The following is a 20,854-nucleotide window of genomic DNA, read 5'->3' on the forward strand; positions in this document are numbered from 1 at the left end:
AATAACTCAAGGCTAGTGTGTTTAAAACTATTTTGTGCGAGCATAGGCGTCAATCCGGGGGGGGGGGGGCAGAGGGACGTGTCACTGACCCCCACATTTGGGCAAAATGAAAAACTTTTTTCTTTTCAGCCACTTGTTGACAATTCAGGTCGAATGCCCCCCCTCCCCGCACACACACACATTTCAAGCCGGATTGGCGCTCATGTGTGCGATGCCTCGCACAACTTTATATGCCCAGGCTCCTAACCTCACAAAAATTGCATTGTGCGTTGACTTCCCTGAAATTGGTAGTATATTTTAGACTATTATGTTAATGACACAGGCAACGAAAACACGGAGGGCCGGGAGGTGTTGCCTTGTGCATCTTCCTTTTAGCCCTCGTGTTTGGGGCCAAAATACTAGGGTAAAATTGTCACATTTTTCCGCGCATTGCGCGCTCTGGGCTAAAAACAAGTCCCAATTTACCATTTTGCGCGCGCAAATGCCCCAGTAATACCGGCACAAAATATGCTAGACCCCCCTCCATTGCTTCCGCCGCCACTGGTTATTGATCGTTCTAATGAGATGTAATAAGCCCCGTGCTTTAGTCTGTTTAGATCTGTTCGGGAGTCTTGCGGGAGATATACGATGATCTGTTACTAGTACTCGAGATAATAAAACACTTCAAGTGAATTAAAGTTATGTCTTAATTGTCTTATGTTCTTGTCGTCTCTTAGATTTTAATATCAATATTGCTTAACCCTAAAATATATAATCATGATAATGGGTACGCAACAATGATGTCACTAATCTCAGTTTTACGATCGGAGTGTCGCCTCTCTAATATAGTACTCTCAGATGAAATGCACTTACCAAAGACCCGTTGCCGTTTGCTTGCCTCTTGGATGTTCCCTGGTTGATAGTTGTTTTTTGCATGACAAATATCTTGAACCTTGAGCTGCTAAAAAGTAGATGTATTGCAAGTACTTCATAACATGGGTCTTTCTAGAGTCTATGGTTTGAAAGCATATATCAGCTAGTCTGTGTCCGGCTGTTTTACCAATTTTAACCGGGCTCAGACGAGATCATTGAAAATCCGATATCGCTTGAGATCTATATTTGGAAATACTACAAGAAAAAAGAAACTCTCTGGTGTCAAAACATCTCACGTACATAACGCAATGCCAAAGGAATGAGGGAAAATGAATGTCAACATTGAAGGCATAACGGAATACAGCAATATCACAATGAAAGCCAATTCCCTCTTTCTCATATGGCGTGAATCATTTTACGAGAAAGCACGATTACTGATAGCGGCAGATGTTAAATAGGTTGTCGGTGAAAGGTTCTGCTAATCGACAAAGGACTGCGATATAATTGTAGTATTCTTTCGGTCCTCGGTTTCGATCCTGAATTCATATCAACCAAAGACGGTCTTCTTTCATTTTTGTGACCATCAGGCAAAATGGCGGTAAGACTAATAGCGGTATTCACACAGTTTATGCATCGCTGATTCAATGATTCAATAATACACATGCACGTCGCGATGTGTTTAGCCATCACTCGATCGATGAACTCTGAATAAAACTAGAGATCTCCTATTTTTATATAAAAATATTGTAATTACAACACTTCAGGCTTAGTTTTGCACATGGTATTTTAGTACACCATTGGGCATTACAATCATGTAAAAAGTAGAGATTCAATCAAAATTGAGGGCGTCACAAATCACACATAGCTTCAACCGGCGCTATAGCTATATATTGTAGGATACTGAGAGTTCAAAGTGACAATTTTGATCTTCCTTATAGAACCCATACCATTTCTCAATATCAAATTATAATAATTTGCCATAAAATTGGTATTATATCGCGAATTTCAAAAAATCAAAATTATTTGATATCAGAAGGACATTCCTCGTATTCAGAAATGAAATGTGCTCTCAGGTCCCTACTTTGCAAAACGTTGCAATGGACTAATGCTAATATATATATGCATCCTACACAAACTTGAATACAACCCGATGAATCTATATATTAGGGAACAACCCAAAAGTTCGATGAAGCCCTATAAACGAAAGTCCTTTCGTTAGGGAGGGAGGGAGGGGGTCAAAAAGTCCGATTACGTTTGTTAAAAAAGTAGTTAAAACATCGGTCAAAGTTGATCTTTTTAGGATTTTTTAAATTTTACAATTATAATGTATATTAAAATATATAATTGTACAATTTTAGTATTTTCTGAAGTACGATATTGACATTTTACAGTGGTTGCTGTAAATAAAATAGAATTATTGTTTCTTAAATGTGATCCAAGACGCAATGACACCCCGATTAGTAATTTTCCTACCGGGGTTGACACTCTTCGTTAGACCTGGGTCAATATTCATATTGTGGGTCCTTTTGATATCTTGAAATTCCAAGAAGTATAGACCCCCAGTTGGGTCAAATGAAAAAGATAAAAAGTACAGAATATAATAAAAAAATAATTTCCCCACCGGGGGTGCTACTCCTCATAAGACTCTGGTAAATATTCCTATTTTGGGTCTCTATCTCAAAATGCCAAGAAGGTGTGACCCCCGGGTAACAGTGGTATACCACATGAGGTATCCGTGTTCTATAAGCTGCATATCCTATCAACGACTGCTACACCTTTAGTTTAGGACAAAACATTGTCATTGTCATGGTTGCTGAATTCAACACCCTTAGACAAGAAATAGTAGGTTTTTCACCCTATTTTCAAGCTGCCATCTAACTATGATGAGTTGAGTACCAAAGCTGAATTTTTGTTTCTAGGTAGGTCTCATAAGTATGTTTCAGGGCTGTAAATTTCAATTCATGTTTCAACTGTCAACATGGTCAACCATTGGTCAGAAAGAGGGGGGGTCTCCAGCAAATTTTCACCCGAACCCAACTTCGGATACCGCCCATTTCTCCATTAATGGTTTGATTTGCTCAAACTTGCTTGTGGTCTTAGATATGTACCTATAGACAATGTATCTATGACATTTGAGTCATATGACCACATATTTTTGGCACCAGGGGACCCCCAAAATGACAAAATCACACTTGCGGTTGAATAAATGACTAACTTTGGGTGCTCATAACTTAAAAAGGAAAGCAGATATCTGAAATTTAGAGCCAGATTCTAAAAATATGACATAAGGTTAGCTAGAATCCAAGATTGCAGCTTTATATCTGTTCAGAACAAGAAGTTATGAGCCACCAAAGTTGGTAAAAATCACCAATGAGTCTCGCGAGTGCCAAAAAGGGGGGTTCTGGGCCAAACTTCTAAAAAACGACATGGCCTATGAAGCCAAATTTTTGTATGGGTTCATTGTGGCCACAAAAGAATATTCTGATGGAATTTCATCAAAATCTGAGAGGGCCACCTGGGAACTTTTCAGAAATTTGGTTGATTTGACATGGACTGACCCTGTTATTTCCATGGTACGATGTGCCTTAATAAATAATCGGCGAAATTACGAGGGTTATTCAAAAAGTTCTACCTGTTGTGTCATAACTTTTGTTTTGTTAAAGGTAGCTACTTGAAAATCTGCATACATATAGTTCGTAATGTCACCTACAGGTGGTGAAACGGTGACGCATCTTTGGATATTGCACTTGAAAACATGGGTGCAGCCAATGTACGAACTTCCCTCTTTATATAAAAAAATCATATTAGTAACAATATAAATTTTGAATTAATCTACACCTTACAGTCCAAAACATCATCTGTGACTGAAAAAGTACAATTTTGATGGACAGAAGTTACCCAGAATTCCAATTTTGGAGGGATATCTTGTAACATCTCAGTTAATGACAATCAGCATAGTGTCCATCCCTACATCATGACTTTTCTAGCTGCGCTTTTGATAAAAAACAAAAGTTAAAGCTACTATAACATATTTTTCAGCCAAAAAAGTAAATTTAATTCCCTTTCTGATCTATTGTGGTGTTTTATTCCAAAGAAACCGACATAATGCCACAATTTTACACCATGTTTTATTGAAGTCAATATCTTCATAAACTGAGTTTGTGGTCATTTATACTAATTTTAATACACTGGCTCCGCAAATAGATTCATCAGGATTGTCCATTGAAAATTATTTACATTGTTCTAAAACAAATCCAGTAAAATAGGTGATGTTGACATACCTCAATGACGTTTCGTGCTGTATCACAGCACTTTCTCAAATTGAATGACCATTAAGATCATTAGGAAGCGACTGGAAGATGACAACACGCTGAATGAAAGGACTAAGCTTTCCATAGATGACATCATGGAAGTTCTCGAGTTTGCTCTCACCACTACTTACTTTTCCTTCCGGGGCCAAATATATCAACAACGGTTTGGCACAGCTATGGGTTCGCCAGTCAGCCCGATTGTAGCGAACTTGTACATGGAGTGGCTTGAACAAGAAGCGCTCGTGACAGCCCCCCTTGACATAAAACCTAGGCTATGGAAACGTTACGTGGATGACGTGTTGGAAATTGTTAACAAAGGATCCGCAGAACCTCTCACAGAGCATCTAAATCAAATAGACAAAACCGGCAACATTAAGTTCACCTTTGAAACGGAAGAAAACAAGCAAATTCCTTTCTTGGATACACTAATAGTCAAGAAGCCCAACGGTTCCATCAAGCTCTTAGTTTACAGAAAAGCGACACATACAGATCAATACTTGCATTTCCAATCGCACCACCCCCTACAACACAAACTCAGTGTAATCCGGACACTTATGGACAGGAAAGATAAAGTTGTCACCGAGGAGAAAGATAGAGAGTTGGAGGAAAGTAGAATAAAGGAAGCGCTTTCTCGCTGTGGATACCCGGAGTGGGCATTTAAATCTGTTAAAAAACCGAGCAAGCCAGTAGTCAAAGATCAGTCGCAAACAAAAAGCCGCGGCTTTGTGTGTCTCCCATACAAACAGGGTCTTTCGGAAAAGACAAAGAGAATCTTTAAGAAGCACGGTTACCAAGCAAATTTCAAGCCACACAAAACACTCAGAAACCATCTAGTTCACCCTAAAGATAAACGGGACGTCAAAACGACAGCTGATTGTGTTTATGAAATTCCATGCTTAGGTTGCCCAAAATCTTACATCGGTGAAACCTCAAGACTCTTTGGTACGAGAATGAAAGAGCACAAATCTGAATCAGACGCTGCCTCGGAAAAACCCTACACCAGAGCACAAAGAAAAACATCGGTTGAAAGCGCCCCTAGAAAATCCGCTCTCACGGACCATGTCGCTGAAGACAATCACGTGATCGGTTGGGACGAAGCCAAGATAAAAGACATTGAAACCAACAGAAAAAGAAGGCATATGAAGGAATCAATTTGGATACGAAAGAGGGGGCAGGCTAACACTCTCAATAGGGATTGTGGAAACTACTTCCTTCCGCACATCTATGATCAGCTACTAACAGCGCCACCTACGTCAGCTACCAACAGGAAGCAACAGACGTCTAAGGTCAAAGCTGGTCATTCAATTTGAGAAAGTGCTGTGATACAGCACGAAACGTCATTGAGGTATGTCAACATCACCTATTTTACTGGATTTGTTTTAGAACAATGTAAATAATACACTGGCTATTTGTTCTATTAGTTTTGTGCATATTAATGTCCATCATTTTCAGTTTTAGGCAACCTTTTAACCAGTACATATAATTTTATGATTACACAGCCAGTTAGTCACGGCTGTGTCTTTTTTCTTACAGGTTCTTTCTTCTTTCTTTATGTCAGGCGGATTTATCCGCCTGATATACTGTGAAGCTCTCAAATCTTCTTTCTTTCTTTCTTCTTTAGTAGAACCAAAAATTGCTACTAGTGCCAGATGCTTGCACCAATTTTGACCAAACTTGGCCACAAGAAGCACTGACCCAAGCTTAATATAACTTCTACACGGATAGGGGTCAAAGGTCATATAAGGGTTATTAGGGGTCATTTTGTGAAAATCTTAAAAATGCTACTGCTCCTTTAAATGACATGCTATGACCACCAAACATGGTTAGCAAGAACCGCTGGCCCAAGCTTCAAATAAGTTGTACCACAGATTGGGGTCAAAGTTCATGTAAGGCTTGATAGGGGTCATTTTGTGAAAATATTTGTGTGAAATGTTATGAAGCAGCTATCATTAGAGGCAGCAATTTGGGTGATAACTTAGGCAGGGAGACAGCTTGTCTGCTGTTTTGATAATGAGAGATAAGCATAGTAAATATTTTGAAAGTCTCAACATATTAAATCTTAACCACAGTCTAGACCAAACTGAACATGTCAGAGATTGTCCAGTGTAGGGGCAGTGGTGTGGTTTTGGGTAGATAGCTGACAGTGCATCTCACATAAGATTTTCTTTCTTTTGGGGGGGGGGCTATTTGCTATATGGACCAAGTATAGGCACGGGGAACTGTGTTAGGAATGCACTTTTGCTTGGTTATATGGGAAAGTGCGGGAGGGCAGCGTGGGTAGGGGAGGAGGGGAGTCAGGTCAAATTCAAAGTTAATCCCATGGGGCTGTAACTCCGAGAAAATGATCACTGACAATTGAGGAATATGAAATTGCAAAGGTCATCCGAGGTCAAAGGTCAGGTCAAATTTAAAGTTGCTCCAATTGACCTGTAACTCAGGGAAAACAATCCCTGACACTTAAGGAGTATAAATCCATAAAGGTCATCTGAGGTCAAAGGTCAGGTCAAATTTTAAGTTGCTCCGATTGAGCTGCAACTCAGGAAAATGATCCTCGACACTTCAGAAGTGTAAAACCGCAAAGGTCATCCGAGGTCAAAGGTCAGGTCAAATTTAAGTTGCTCCAAACAGCCTGTGACTCAGGGAAAACAAACCCTGACACTGGAGGAGTATAAAACCGTGAAGGTCATCAGAGGTCAAAGGTCAGGTCAAATTTAAAGTTGCTCCGAATGATCCCCGACATTTCAGGAGTATAAAACCGCAAAGGTCATCCAAGGTTAAAGGTCAGGTCAAATTTGAAGTTACTCCGATCAGCCTGTAACTCCGGGAACACAATCCCTAATACCTCAGGAGTATAAAACCGGAAAGGTCATCCGAGGTCAAAGGTCAGGTCAAATTTAAAGTTGCTCCAATCGAGCTGTAACTTGCAGAAAATGATCCTTGACACTTGGGGAGTATAGCATGAGTTTACCCGAGGTCTAAGGTCAAACGATGCTAATCAGAATCAATCACCGCCTGACATTCGTGGCTTGTGAGCCACAGTAGCTCTAGTTCTTCTTCTGCCGACCACTACATTTGCTCTAGCACTTACATGCTTGCGCCAATTTTGACCTTACTTAGTCACAACCATCATTGACCATGCCCCTACATGTCACATGAAACTCGTGGGGTCAAAGGTCAAACAGGGGTCATAGGGGTCAAAAACGTGATTTCAACTCAAAATGCTTCTTCTCTCACAGATTACGTAGGAGAGTGACACCATTTGCACACATGCATTGTTATTAGCCAGTGTCTATGGGGTCCTCACAGATTTGGGGTCAAAGGTCATTAAGGGGTCACTTCCGGTATAAAACGAAAAACCTTCAAAATTTTTTATTTGCTAAGAAAAACATAGGACAGTAACGGTATGTTCACAAATAAATTGTAGTTACTCTGTGCATTTGTGGTATTTTTTCATTTAGGGTCAAAGGTCATTAAGGGGCTACTTCCGGTATAAAACGAAATTCCTTTAAAATGCTTCTTCTTCCACAAATTACGTATGACAGTGACGCCACTTGCACATATGCATTGTTATTACCCAGTGTCTATGGGGTCCTCACAAATTTGGAATCAAAGGTCATTAGGGCGTATTCCGGTATAAAACGAAAAACCTTCAAAAATTTTTATTTGCTAAGAAAAACATTGGAGGGTGGTGGTATATTCACACGTGAATTGTGTTTACCTATTGTACATGTGGTATTTTTTCATTTGGGGTCAAAGGTCATTAAGGGGTCACTTCCGGTCTGAGACGAAAAACCTTCAAAATGCCCCTTTCTGCCACAAATAACATAGCAAAGTGGTGCCACTTGCACCCATACACTGACATTAGCCAATGTCTATGGGCGTTTTATATATTTTGAGGTCAAAGGGCATTAAGGCGTCAAAACACGGCTGTGTTCGTGGTCTTAGACCACAGCTAAGTCTAGTTATTCTTGTGTTTTATACAGTTTTTACTGTATAACATGACCAAATGGAATAATTATATGATCTTCAACACACTGTACTTGAGACGCCTTTGTAAATATTGTACATATTTTGACCGTTTCCGGTGAACCATATCTTACTGTGGTTTTCAGGTCACCAACAAAAATCTGAAAATGGTCTTGACATGATTTTGTCACCACCTGTATGTGATATTACGAACTATATGCATGTAAATTTTCAAGTAGCTACCTTTAACAAAACAAAAGTTAAGACCCAACAGGTAGAACTTTTTGAATGACCCTCGTATATTAGTTTGAACGCGAAAATATTTCACTACAGCTCAACTTACCGTACTTTGCCTACATTCGACCTTGCATGATTTTTGAGTTGACACAGTCATGAAAATAACTATAGATACTTGACAAGACCATTATTAGCCCAGTTCTGAACCTTTTCATTGATCATTCATAACAATAGGTATCTGATGGATCAGTGAAGATAAGAAGGGATTATAATATATCCGTAACCTTGATATTATAGTACATCTCGAGGAAAAAGTGCAATGGACATGTTTTCATTTTATGTTTCAAATATCCCGCGCATGAAAATTGAGTATTTAACCCAAAAATGAAAATGGAACAATTTATTGGAAATCTGTTTTAACTGATTTTTTTAACATCTTTTTCTGCACTGTATTATACCAAAATTAAGAAATTTGATAAATATTCAAAGAAAATATAGGTAATACAAAAAATTGTGATTTTTACACATTTTGGGGCAAAAAAGGAAAAATAAGCAAAAATATCAAAATCTGTCTAACAGTTTCATTCATCAAGTCATAACAAACGGCCTACATGCTTAATTTCTAATAAAATATTGAAATTGTGAAAAATATAGGTATTTTTTGATTTTCATGTTTTTTCTTGCAAATATGCTAATAATATGCAAATTATGAAATTGCAAAATAAAGTTTCTACATAGCATACATCTTTCAAGTATGATGTTCAAAATGACAGACATCAAAAAGAGATTCGATGAAATGTAAAGGTGTAGTAACAATTTTGGCATGGACTGTCTGGTTAGGCAAAAGTACGGTAAGTTGAGCTGTAATAGACACAATTCTAATTTTAACACCAGAAAATGTTTACAAGATGTGGTTTTATCTGACATTACTGAAAAATGGAGTATCGAACGACTGCTTCCACCTAGACTATGCATAACAATAAAAAGTGCAGCTGCAGGTCAGTAGCGTTTTGAGTGAGTCCATGGTAATGCAAACTGGCCTTCAGATATTCTTTATTACCAACTTCTATTATTATGCGGCATTAAATGTCGGCTCAGCGATAACAAAATTATAATGACAATTGCAATATATAATAATAATGCTAAATCTGTGTCAGAATGCTGCATGAAAGACGACGTTTAACATAATTAAGAAAGCGATCAGATTGATGATTTTATATATGTCATTGTTAGGTGAGATAACCCACAGATTTAAGCAATTCCTACATTCAATCAGAGAAGATGAAAAGAGAGGAGATTTAGATTAAGCTGATTATCCCAATTATTGACTCCCACGTCAGCATAAACCTTCATGGCTGAAAAGTTTCATCCTTAAGGGAACAACCCAAAAGTTCGATGAAGACCTATAATAAACGAAAGTCCTTTCGTTAGGGAGGCATATAGGGGTCAAAAAGTCCGATTACGTTTGTAAAAAAGTAGTTATAACATCGGTCAAAGTTGATCTTTTTTAAGGATTTAATATATATATTTTAGTATTTTCTGAAGTACGATATTGACATTTTACAGTGGTTGCTTCGAAATAATTTCAAATCAATATACTAGAGTGCAGTACTCGCAACCTGCAATTTGTAAGTTCATTTTAAATCAGCTGTACCACACCTTGATTCTTTTTTATTTGAAAATCCAGCAAGTCATAATTTTTTTCGTGCCCAGAAATGTATGAAGAAAACTATTTTAAAATAAAATAGAATATTGGTTTCTTCCATAAACGTGATCAATATCATTGCATTGTTGCACTCCTCCACATCCCCATCCACCATAGCAACGGTCCTGTATCCTATGAATCCGGGTTGGAATTTTCGAAAACTTACGTCAGAAGGGAGGGGGGAGGGGTTAGCCTTCTAACGAAAGGACTTTCGTTTATAGGGCTTCATCGAACTTTTGGGTTGTTCCTTATAGCCCTATAGGATATTTATCTCGGGTCAATGGGTAGTCATTGAACTCTGTCTTAACTATTTTTAAATAGTACAATAAACAGTGTACACCATTGACGGACAAGGTCTACTGACTAGCGACAGGAAAAGCCCTTTAGATAATTGTTGGTGTTGACTGTTAAAGCACTAAGCAGTATATAACCTATCAAAACTACGTGTAGGCCTAATCATGGCTCACACAATAAGTCAACTGCAAGACTACCTAGAATCTTACTATGAATACCACATGGATACAACTGTGACAACATCAGCAATGTCAACGAAACATATGATCATTAACGCCTTGCTTACGAAACTTGATAAAGTTTTACGAGGTGCATATCCTATGTTGGATTTTGGTAAAATTGAAAGAGTTGGTAGTGTTTATGAGACGCTAGCAGTGCGTGGCTTCAGTGATTTTGACGCAACATTTTCCATCGAACTCTCGCCAGATGTATGGTGTATGCGAAAGGTCAATGATTTTCTTCCCGGTTTTGTAGATGGACTTTGGCTGGTTATGAGACAAAACGCACAGGGGGCACCTCTTGCAACTTCACCTGTTGATACGTTTTTACATGGAAAGTATATTTCACCTCGAGCGGTTAAAGTAGCTGTAAAACGAGCGCTGATTAATTCGCTTCATTACATGGGTTTGAAAGCACATATCAGTGAGTCCGGTCCGGCTGTCTCGGCAACTATAATCGGGTCTTCAGACGAGACCTTTGATCATCCGATATCACTTGATATAACACCATACTTACATTTACAGGGAACTAATTGTCTGGTGGCAAAGAATCTGCCTTACATAAAACAATGCTCATGTGGGACAATGAATGCCAACAATGAAAACAATATACCGGAGTTCCACAACGCCAACCCTCTCTGTCACATATGGCGTAAATCATATCACAAGGAAGCACGATTACGGATAGCAGAAGATGTGAAAATTGGTTGCCGGCGAAAGGTTCTGATAATCGTCAAAGCATTGCGATACAATTGTAGTGTGCTTTCGGTCCTGAATTCATATCAACTGAAGACGGTCTTCTTTCACTTGTGTGACCATCAGACAAGATGGCTGCCTGTAGACCTTAGTGATCGGGTGTTAGAATTATTACGAGAATTGAAAAATTGGATAGATAGTGGCTCATTACCAAGTTATTTTGATAGAGATCGAAATTTGTTGGCAGAATGTAGTGGTAAATCTCTTGTCGATGTGAGTTTGTGGCTGGATAGCATTATAAAATTACCAGAACAGAATCTTATACCTTTGCTTCAAATTCAAGAAAAGTGATACAGTAGGGATATACTGTGTGTTATAAACTCTGACGACCATTGTTGTTAAATATCAGGAACGGGCCAAGGTCACGAGAGGTTAATTGCGTTGCTTTGTGTCAGACAAAAATAAACAAGAAGAGTCCATAAAAAGGATAAGCTCACGTATAGGAAGTGAGGTAATGTGAATAATATTAAGTAGGAGATGAATGTTAGGAATAACTATTTAATTTCTGCAGGTAAAGTTTGATCTTTACCTGCAGTTTTGAATACCAACACGTATGAACATTCACTCGAATATTTCATTTCTGTATTAATTAAGAATGGAGATAAAGGGTTAAAAAATACCCCCCCAAAAAAAAAAAACCCGCAAAATTTTTATTTGCATAACTTGACACACATTTTACAATTGCTCAGTAAAATTGCAAACATAGGCCCCCTATACGACATGCACAATTTCGTTGACATGATTTTAACTAAACATATCTCGAGATTAAAATAAGCAAAAACAGAACAAACGGTATTTGCTTTGACGGTGAGGTTAGCATTATGTCACAATAATATTTTCTAATTGCCAAAGAGGGCGCTTTTACTTGCACAATTTTTTGAGACAGGCTGTATAAACACCAACATTTATTTTATGCTTTAATTTGACAATTTATTCATTCGTGACGAAGAAGCACAATCCAGCTTGGAACTGAGACTAACGATATACGCACTTATAAATGCACGGTGCGCGTAATGCGTATAGAACATTGCAGTTAAAAGGGGGAGGAGAGATTGTAGGGACCGCCAGTTGGGTTTCTCCAACAATCGAATTAATGCAACACCGGACTGAATAAGCACATGCTATTATAATGATTTATTTGTTCAGTAAAATGTATTACAAAATGCATGTATTAGCCTGTTAGATCAAAAGTATAGTTATGATTTCATTTAACACGCACCTTATGCTATTAAGGGGATATCTAACATTAAGTCAGGAAATTTAAACAACAACAACAATAATAAAATATAATATAATATTATATAATATAATATAATATAATATAATATAATATAATATAATATAATATAATATAATATAATATCATATCATATAATATCATAGAATAGAATAGAATAGAATAGAATAGAATAGAATATGATATATAATACTATTCAAGTGTTATTAATTATGTTAACCTGTTTCCCATTCCCACATACTAAAATACATACAGTATACAGATTATTCTATAGTAAATTGAACGACTATATGATCAAATTTCGAAGAAAAGAACGTGAAACGCATCTCGTCATGTCTTTTTTCGCCTTTTTTAGTTCTAAATGGTCATCAGAACCTTATTATGTGTTACTGGTTTATCCATTTCAATTTCTGCTTGAATCAGTGAAGAAGAATAATGAGACTTTATTCATGAGGAAGAACAAAGGAACGTACGTGTAAAGCGATACGGCACTATTTTGTGATATATAAATCACTTCAAGTATTTTTCGGCACATCACTTGTGTTATAGCGTCGTGCTAGTATTACGAAGGTCACCGGTTCGAATCCGGCTGGATGCACTGTTTTTTTTCAACGTTTATGTGCACTGGCTACTCAGGGGAAAGATTAAAATTTGTTCATCACTTGTGTACTGTATACTTTCAGAACAAAAATGGGCAAGGTTTGCTAAAGTTCTAAATTTAGCCATCAGTCATCAAACTTTTGCTGTGAAATTCATTTACTGGTCTTTGTAGAAACATTAATATTGAACTCATTGTTGCCGTGTTAAAGCTGCTGCAACAACGCTGCGATGACTGTCCACTGGGGCAAATACCTGCAGTAAAAGAAAATGTTGATACTAATAAGTGAACATGATATTTTACACAAACAAACTTTAACAATAAAAGATTTTCAATTGTAATTTCGCTTTAAAAAATGAAATAAAAAAGACCATTGCTACAATGTAATTTGCAATGGAATTAGTAATAGACAAATTTTACTGAGTTTTTTTTACTAGTTTGGGCTCAAAGGCTATGCACAATTAGTTGGGCCCCCGTTCAACATTTTCGCGCAATTCAAGCTTGCATCGTGTGTAAAATTGGCTTTCATGAGGGAAAAAACGGCCACTGGGTCGCTAGGTTATATGTTTTTATCCAGATGGTACAGAACACGTGTCACGTGATGTTCAAGGCTGACAAGACTACAAGGCTGAAAGCCCGTTCAAAATACACCAGGCACAAAGAAAACCCGTCAGTTATAGTCATCCTTGCTGTCCAACAAACTGATAATTTTTGATTATTCTGAAATATACATTTTGTTAATTGGGCTTCACTTTCTCATTTGACACCCTGTTCGGGGAAATCGAGCAAGAACCGACCAAGATATGCGCCTCAAACCCTCAAGCCCCAAAATTACATTGTGTGCTTTATTGATTGGTCTGTGGTCATGTGGTACTTGTGTGCACAACGATGCGTTCCCATTGAAAATCGTGGAAATTGCGACTTCTGATTTTAGGGGTTAAGGGTTTGGAGGCGCATATCTTGGTCAATTCTTGTTCGATTTTCACAAACATGGTGTCAAATGAGAAAAGAAAGTCTAATTAACAAAATGTATATTTCAGAATAATCCAAAATGATCAGGTTGGTGAACAGCAAGGATGACTATAACTCACGAGTTTAGTCATGGTAGTCGGTTACCAATTAGAAATTGAAAAACAAAATACTTACACTGGAGTTCGTTTTCAAACTCCAGCGGATTATGAATCGAAAAGTATTTTGGCGCAACATACCACATGCTTAGATTTCTTGACTTTGTATTTCAAAATCACGTGTTAGCCAATGGTGAATTCAATTTCGTTATATTTTGAATCGTGACTATAGTTTGATCAGCTCGTAATAGGGGAGAAATGTAAGGTTTTTACCACTACGCCTAAAAGTAGACCCAAGTTAAGCATGTTAAGAGTGCAATTAGTTGACCTGCCTGGTCTAAATTTTGTGTTTTAGACAAAGCATGGGACTTGAAATAATTCGTGATGCTTCCGGCTACATGTCACAAGAAAATTCTCAAAATAAAATATTTTGATATTAATCCGCGATGTTATAAGGCCCGCCGAGGCTAACTTTTAGAATACCCTACCATTTTTTACATTCACAGTGTATGTGTATGGGTCGTTCATAAAAGAACCCCATTGAAAATCTACAGTGGTAGGGTATTCTAAAAGAAATCCCCCGCCGATTACGAGCTGATCAAAGTATATTTATCAAAGTTTTTATCTACGGCATTTGGATGGTTAAGATGTAATGTTAGATGCATGGAGAGATACCTGAGGATAGGTGCAACGCATGCAACAGCTGAATGTGAATCACATAAGTATGTCTTATTAGCTTATTAGCTCGTTTAGCACGCTACACAACCCTTGGAATATCGTTTTTCAATTAACTTACCTGCCTATTGCTGGTTACCGGGGAATACTGGAAGTATTGTACTTCCGTCTCAGCTTGTTTGATCTGAAAGAGAAATACATAATCATGATAATGTATATAATAATCTATTATCTAAATATCATGCCCTTTAATTTCCATCGTTTACCGCAAATCAGAATTGCTATATGAAAGACATGTAAGCACAAACAAAGATAACCAACCTGAGGAAACTCCGTTAGTAAATTTTCCAATGTCTCAAATGCAGAACCGAGTGGTCCACTGATAGCTGATAGCGTGGAGTTTGTCACGGATTCCCTAGATAGCCAACAAAATACAAGGTTATATTTAGTGTAACTTTGGGGAGAAGCGTCTCAGGTGGATGTGAGTTCATAAGAGCAATGTCGGGGATTATAGATTTTTATTTTTAGATCACATTTATTTTTAGATCACAATTTTTCAATCGATGTGGAGAGGAGGTCCGACCAACAGCCATTATAACGAATGGTTCATGTTCAACTAATTCCAGCGGACGGCCTGTGGCTAGTAAGGAATCGTCTTTGACCATGCGCTGATCTGGCTGGTCAGGAAGATATTTAATATCCCGAATTTATAATATGCCTACCAGTTCCATCGTATAACCGATTGCTAGAGAATATGTGTTACGCTGGAATTAGTTGAACATGAACCATTCGTTATAACATTGTATAATGGCTGTTGGTCGGACCTCATCTCTCCACATCGATTGAAAAATTGTGATCTATAATCCCCGACATTGCTCTTATGAACTCACATCCACCTGTCTCAAGGTACTCGCTCGACACAGTTCCAATGTTCACCAAAGATATTTTAGTTTTCTGCTTTTTGCCACTCTATTCATGCTATTAGCTTTTATTTACACATGCGGTATCCCGGGGGGCACTCAACTTTGGAAGTGACGGTATGTGCCTGTCAATAGGCCTCCTCTTTTGAAGTCGACTATACCCGATGACCCCTTTTTTTAAAAGCCATACCCGATGACCCCCCTTTTTTAGTTGCGGCTACCCAATGACCCCCTTTTTTCTATAATAGCATCATCAAAATGGAACAAAAAAATGCCGAAACTGTCAAATTTTGCTCCATTTTTTCAAAATTATGCCGAAATTTTCAAAATTTTGCTCCATTTCTTCAAAATTTTCTACCCGATGACACTTTTTTTTAAAAATCTTATACTCGATGACCCCCTTTTTTTCAAAATATTGTACCCAATGACCCCCTTTTTTATTTTGTTTGTACCCAATGACCCCCTTTTTTTAAATAACGCTTTGTACCTGATACATGATGCAGTCATGTCTACAGTAGAATTCATCTCGACCTTTGCAGGACTTAAACCCCATTAAAAGCTATTAAACCAACATAACACTCATTGAAACAGCTCAACTGATTAAATCGGATCTTCTCTGGTTGTGCACAAGTGTCTGTCTTCATGTGCGATATCGCAATAAAGCTGGTATTATAGCTTCAGTTGGGTAACCGATTATAAAGGAAAGGAAACAATGGTATGTGTACCTTTGTTCACGAAATGAGACAATGGCGTGCTTTTTGTAAACCAGCATTCTTGAAAATGAGCAACATAATGATTGTTGACTTAACACGGTTTGGAAATAATTTCTTCATATTTTTGGTGTTATCTGTCGTTTACATATCCTTCCTAAAACACAAAAGTGCGACCCTCTCCAAACACCTAAATTAGCTAAAAATTTAGGACATGTTACAAAACTATATTGTCTAGAATTTTAGAAGAGTAATATTAATATTAGCCGGCTATTTTTCACACAGCGACGTTAACTAGACAATGTACTATTACCTATAACATTAACTAAAACACCAAAGTACGAATATTTCCAAACATCTAAACTAGCTAAAAATTTAGGACATTTTCAATACTATATTTTCTAGAACTTTAGAAGAGTACTTTTAATATTGGCCGGTTATTTTTCACACAGCGACGTTAACTAGTCATATCCCCATACTTTTAACGTAGGGCTATTTGTAGAGGTCACGCGTCAATGGGAAAGAGCACTGTGTATTGTGTATAGGAAAACGGACAGTAACTGCAGTATGAGGCCCCTACTTCACGACTCCGGTAGGCACATACCCGTCACTTCCAAAGTTGAGTGCCCCCCCGTGCGGTATAAATATAAAAGAAATAAATTTTCTGACGGAAGAATGTAGGAAGAAAATGCAGCTTATAGAACACGGATAACCTCTATACAAATTAACATGCTCGCCTTGAACGAATTTGGAAGGACGCGCGAGGGAACCCGTTTATTTTCTGTTGCCAATGTTACGGTTTTCCGTATTATTTCTACCCAGCGCTGCTATATGAAAATCAAATTCAGTTGTATATGAAAATCAAATTTAGTTGGAGATCAAAATAAAATGCAGTTGGAGATCAAAATCAAAATCAAATTGGAAATCAAAATAAAATTCAGTTGGAGATCAAAATAAAATTCAGTTGGAGATCAAAATAAAATTCAGTTGGAGATCAAAATAAAATGCAGTTGGAGATCAAAATAAAATGCAGTTGGAGATCAAAATCAAAATCAAATTGGAGATGAAAATAAAATGCAGTTGGAGATAAAAATCAACATCAAATGGGGAATCAAAATCAAATCCAGTTGGAGATCAAAATAAAATTCAGTTGGAGATCAAAATAAAATGCAGTTGGAGATCAAAATAAAATACAGTTGGAGATCAAAATCAAAATCAAATTGCAAATCAAAATAAAGTGCAGTTGGAGATAAAAAAATCAACATCAAATTGGAAATCAAAATCAAATCCAGTTGGAGATCAAAATCAGTTGGCCATTCCCCGTAGAAGAAGTGATGTAATGGGATCATTTACCATAGTAATGAGTCAAAACTGTTTGTGAATGTATTTCCCTGCATCAGACGTACGCTGTACCTCTATATCGCACCATACGTACATTATCAAAGAATGGGCCAAAAGACCTGGATTGAAATGCTATAGACATTTCACATTGTGCTGAGTCCATGTACGTTTCATTCGCACCTGTAAGGTTAGCAGATTAGTGTCATATAAAAGAGCTGCATTGTATTCAATCTATGAATGCATGCATACGTACACAGGTATGCCAGGTGACGAGTGCAGACTGCTTCTAGTGCGGGGCAATACATTTAAAAATTGTAATCCTGCTTGCCTGCTTCAGCAAGGATGCTAATCGCTGTCTTTACATTAAAAAATCTCACCATACATCATCGTAGTCAGCGTTGGCATCGTCATTCAACCATTTGAGTAACACCTCGGTAGATATCACTCTGTTGGAACTTCCTTCTGTGGTCTTTAAGATACGCAGGTTTTGAAACCTGAGAAAACCTCTGAGGAATCTGTAAGTACATCAAGGATCGGCAAAGTTTCACATACAAAGCCTTTCGGTCCCTTATCATGCTTATCGAATGTAGGCCTACTAGTAATTCATACTATGCAAATATATTTCACTTAAGTAAATATTTTGGTCTAAAACATGTTTTTTAACTAAAAAGGAAGATAAAAAAAAGGGTTCATTGGGTGTAGATTACATACATTCAATGACATTGAGTGTAAGCTTTTGCTAATATATGCGAATATCCTCCCCCTAACAACAGAACTATTGAGATGTTTTGTACTCACCGTCTCTGTTCTGCTGAACTTCGGCAAACCTTACTGCTTCTGGGGTATTGATGAAAGCGCTGTTCAATTCAACTCCAAGAATGTCCATTCGTCTCCATGGCATTTCCTCCACATAGGCTTTACATGATGAAACCTGAGTGTACGTGTCCAGATGTGTTTGACAAACGTCAATGGCGAACTGTTCAGGAGTGTCTATCTGCAAAGGTAATCAGGAACAAGTCATGCATGAGTTCACCTCAAGGTAATATCAAGTCGTATTTAAATATCCTGGTTATTCTGTATTTTGGAGTACTACATCCGGTGTGTAACATGACTCTTAAAATACGACGTCAAATTGCTGATTCTATTTATAGCTTAATAATAATGTCCCGGAATAATGTTCGCATCTGAGACTCATAGTTGCCACATTAGTCACAAGTACTGCACTGGATTGTCATTAAGCCTAAACTTAGCTATATTATTAATTCTAGGCTGAGGATTAGGTTCATACTAAACATCAAAAGCAAACCAAGCATTTCATGCGACTTACACCGTTTTCGTTCGCTAATGCGTACACACTATTCGTTATAGTATCCGCGGCAATCATGTCAGCATTGTTGCCAGTTGTTAGCACCAGCGTAATATCCACGATTACGTCCTTGATGTGTAAGAAACGTCTCCTTCTTGACGCATGCGCATTACACGAATACCATCATGCTTCTGAATGTTCTCAATATCTGAAAAAGAAAGAAAAGGAAGCAAAAACGTTATGTTCGTGACATATATATCAGAGATGTCTACCGTGCTGTTCTAGTTCAGTCCGGTAACAATGAAATGTAACGAGGTTAAGGGCTGGGGTATGAACGTTTGGACAGTATTTATTGTGGGACATTAGAGCACATCAGACATATCGAATTGCATTCTGAATACGAAGAATGTCATTCTGATATCAAATAATTTTGATTTTTGAAATTCGTAATTTAATACACATTTTATGGCAAATCATTAAAAATTGATATTTTTTATATTTAACAGTACTTGAAGTAAACTTTATAAATCTGATGATTTATACTTAAAGTGTATGTAGGTGGGATGAAAAGCCGACGATCAATTGAAAATGTCGACCTTTCGTATTGAAGATATGGATTTTTTCCCAAAACGCCAAAAAAAATTGGTCTTTTGGGAAAAAATCCATATCTTCAATATGAAAGGTCAAAATTTTCAATTGACCGTCGGCTTTTCCTCCTGCTACATACACTTTAAGAATATGTCATTAGATTTATATAATTTACTTCGAGGACTGTTATATATCAAAAATTTGAAAAATATCAAATTTTTATAATTTGTCATAAATTTGTATTATATTGTGATTTTCAAAAATGAAAATTATTTGATATCAGAAAGACATGCTTCGTATTCAGAATGCAATTCGATAGGTCTGAGGTGCTCTCATGTCCCACAAAAATACTGTCGAAACGCAATAAACGCTCATTTTAGATCCCTCAACAAATCCCTGATATAAACCACGAGTGTATATTCCAGCTGCACATCTGAACATCATGAATATGTTAGATGGAAATTTGAAGTAAATATTCCAACGGGATTCCAACATCATGATTATTGCTAGCATCAGCTCCCGGAGTCGGCTACAAACACCAGATTAAAAATGGCGGACACATCGTCGTTCGTGGTGGTTTCTATAGGCGAATCCAACGAACCAAGTCATGGTCACGATTTGGTCGGCCATATTTGGTTCCCCGCATGCACCAAACAGGTGTTGTGAGTGCCCAATTGGGTGGATTAAACCCGCTTAAAATTCGATGTTAGATTCTTTTGTGTTGTATACTGTCATCATTCTTTTGTCTACGTGTAACACGGGTGATAGAATGCAGTTTAAAATACCCTTCAAGGTCGCATCATTTCCGTGACATATTAGGTGAAAGAGCTGGGTCCCCGTCGCGGCTATGGCTGCCATTGAGGAGTAGGAATGGTGAAATTGGATTCGTCTATACCACTATGGATTAAAACTTTACACATAATTCGCTATATACTCGACGGATTTGACAAGTTTTTTAACCAATCTGCAGATTGTCTTTTTTTTAAACTCACGAAAAAGTTTAAGTAATTTAAAGCCACGCGGTTAACATGCCATTTGAGTGTACATGTAGGTGCCCTATTATCTATTATATG

General features: G+C 37.5%; 3 protein-coding genes across 3 annotated transcripts; 2 read left to right on the forward strand and 1 right to left on the reverse strand.

Moving 5' to 3' along the window:
* The first annotated feature begins 4,177 nt into the window (after nucleotides 1-4,177).
* On the forward strand, nucleotides 4,178-5,670 carry LOC140169379 (uncharacterized). Its single transcript, XM_072192637.1, has 2 exons — nucleotides 4,178-5,249; nucleotides 5,663-5,670. Exons 1-2 carry the CDS (start codon nucleotides 4,178-4,180, stop codon nucleotides 5,668-5,670), a joined length of 1,080 nt encoding a protein of 359 aa, XP_072048738.1.
* Nucleotides 5,671-10,529: 4,859 nt separating this feature from the next.
* Nucleotides 10,530-11,630, forward strand: LOC140169380 (mitochondrial dynamics protein MID49-like). The gene has a single exon (XM_072192638.1). It carries the CDS (start codon nucleotides 10,530-10,532, stop codon nucleotides 11,628-11,630), a length of 1,101 nt encoding a protein of 366 aa, XP_072048739.1.
* A 1,106-nt stretch (nucleotides 11,631-12,736) lies between these two features.
* On the reverse strand, nucleotides 12,737-19,395 carry LOC140170020 (uricase-like). Its single transcript, XM_072193330.1, has 6 exons — nucleotides 19,215-19,395; nucleotides 18,686-18,881; nucleotides 18,265-18,402; nucleotides 15,238-15,331; nucleotides 15,038-15,100; nucleotides 12,737-13,428 (listed from the first exon to the last, which is right to left on the reverse strand). The coding sequence occupies exons 1-3, from the start codon at nucleotides 19,269-19,271 to the stop codon at nucleotides 18,359-18,361; spliced, it is 297 nt and encodes a 98-aa protein (XP_072049431.1). The 5' UTR covers nucleotides 19,272-19,395; the 3' UTR covers nucleotides 12,737-13,428; nucleotides 15,038-15,100; nucleotides 15,238-15,331; nucleotides 18,265-18,358.
* Between the last annotated feature and the right edge of the window lie 1,459 nt (nucleotides 19,396-20,854).

This window comes from Amphiura filiformis, chromosome 14, assembly GCF_039555335.1.
Source record: "Amphiura filiformis chromosome 14, Afil_fr2py, whole genome shotgun sequence".
NCBI classification, from domain to species: domain Eukaryota; kingdom Metazoa; phylum Echinodermata; class Ophiuroidea; order Amphilepidida; family Amphiuridae; genus Amphiura; species Amphiura filiformis.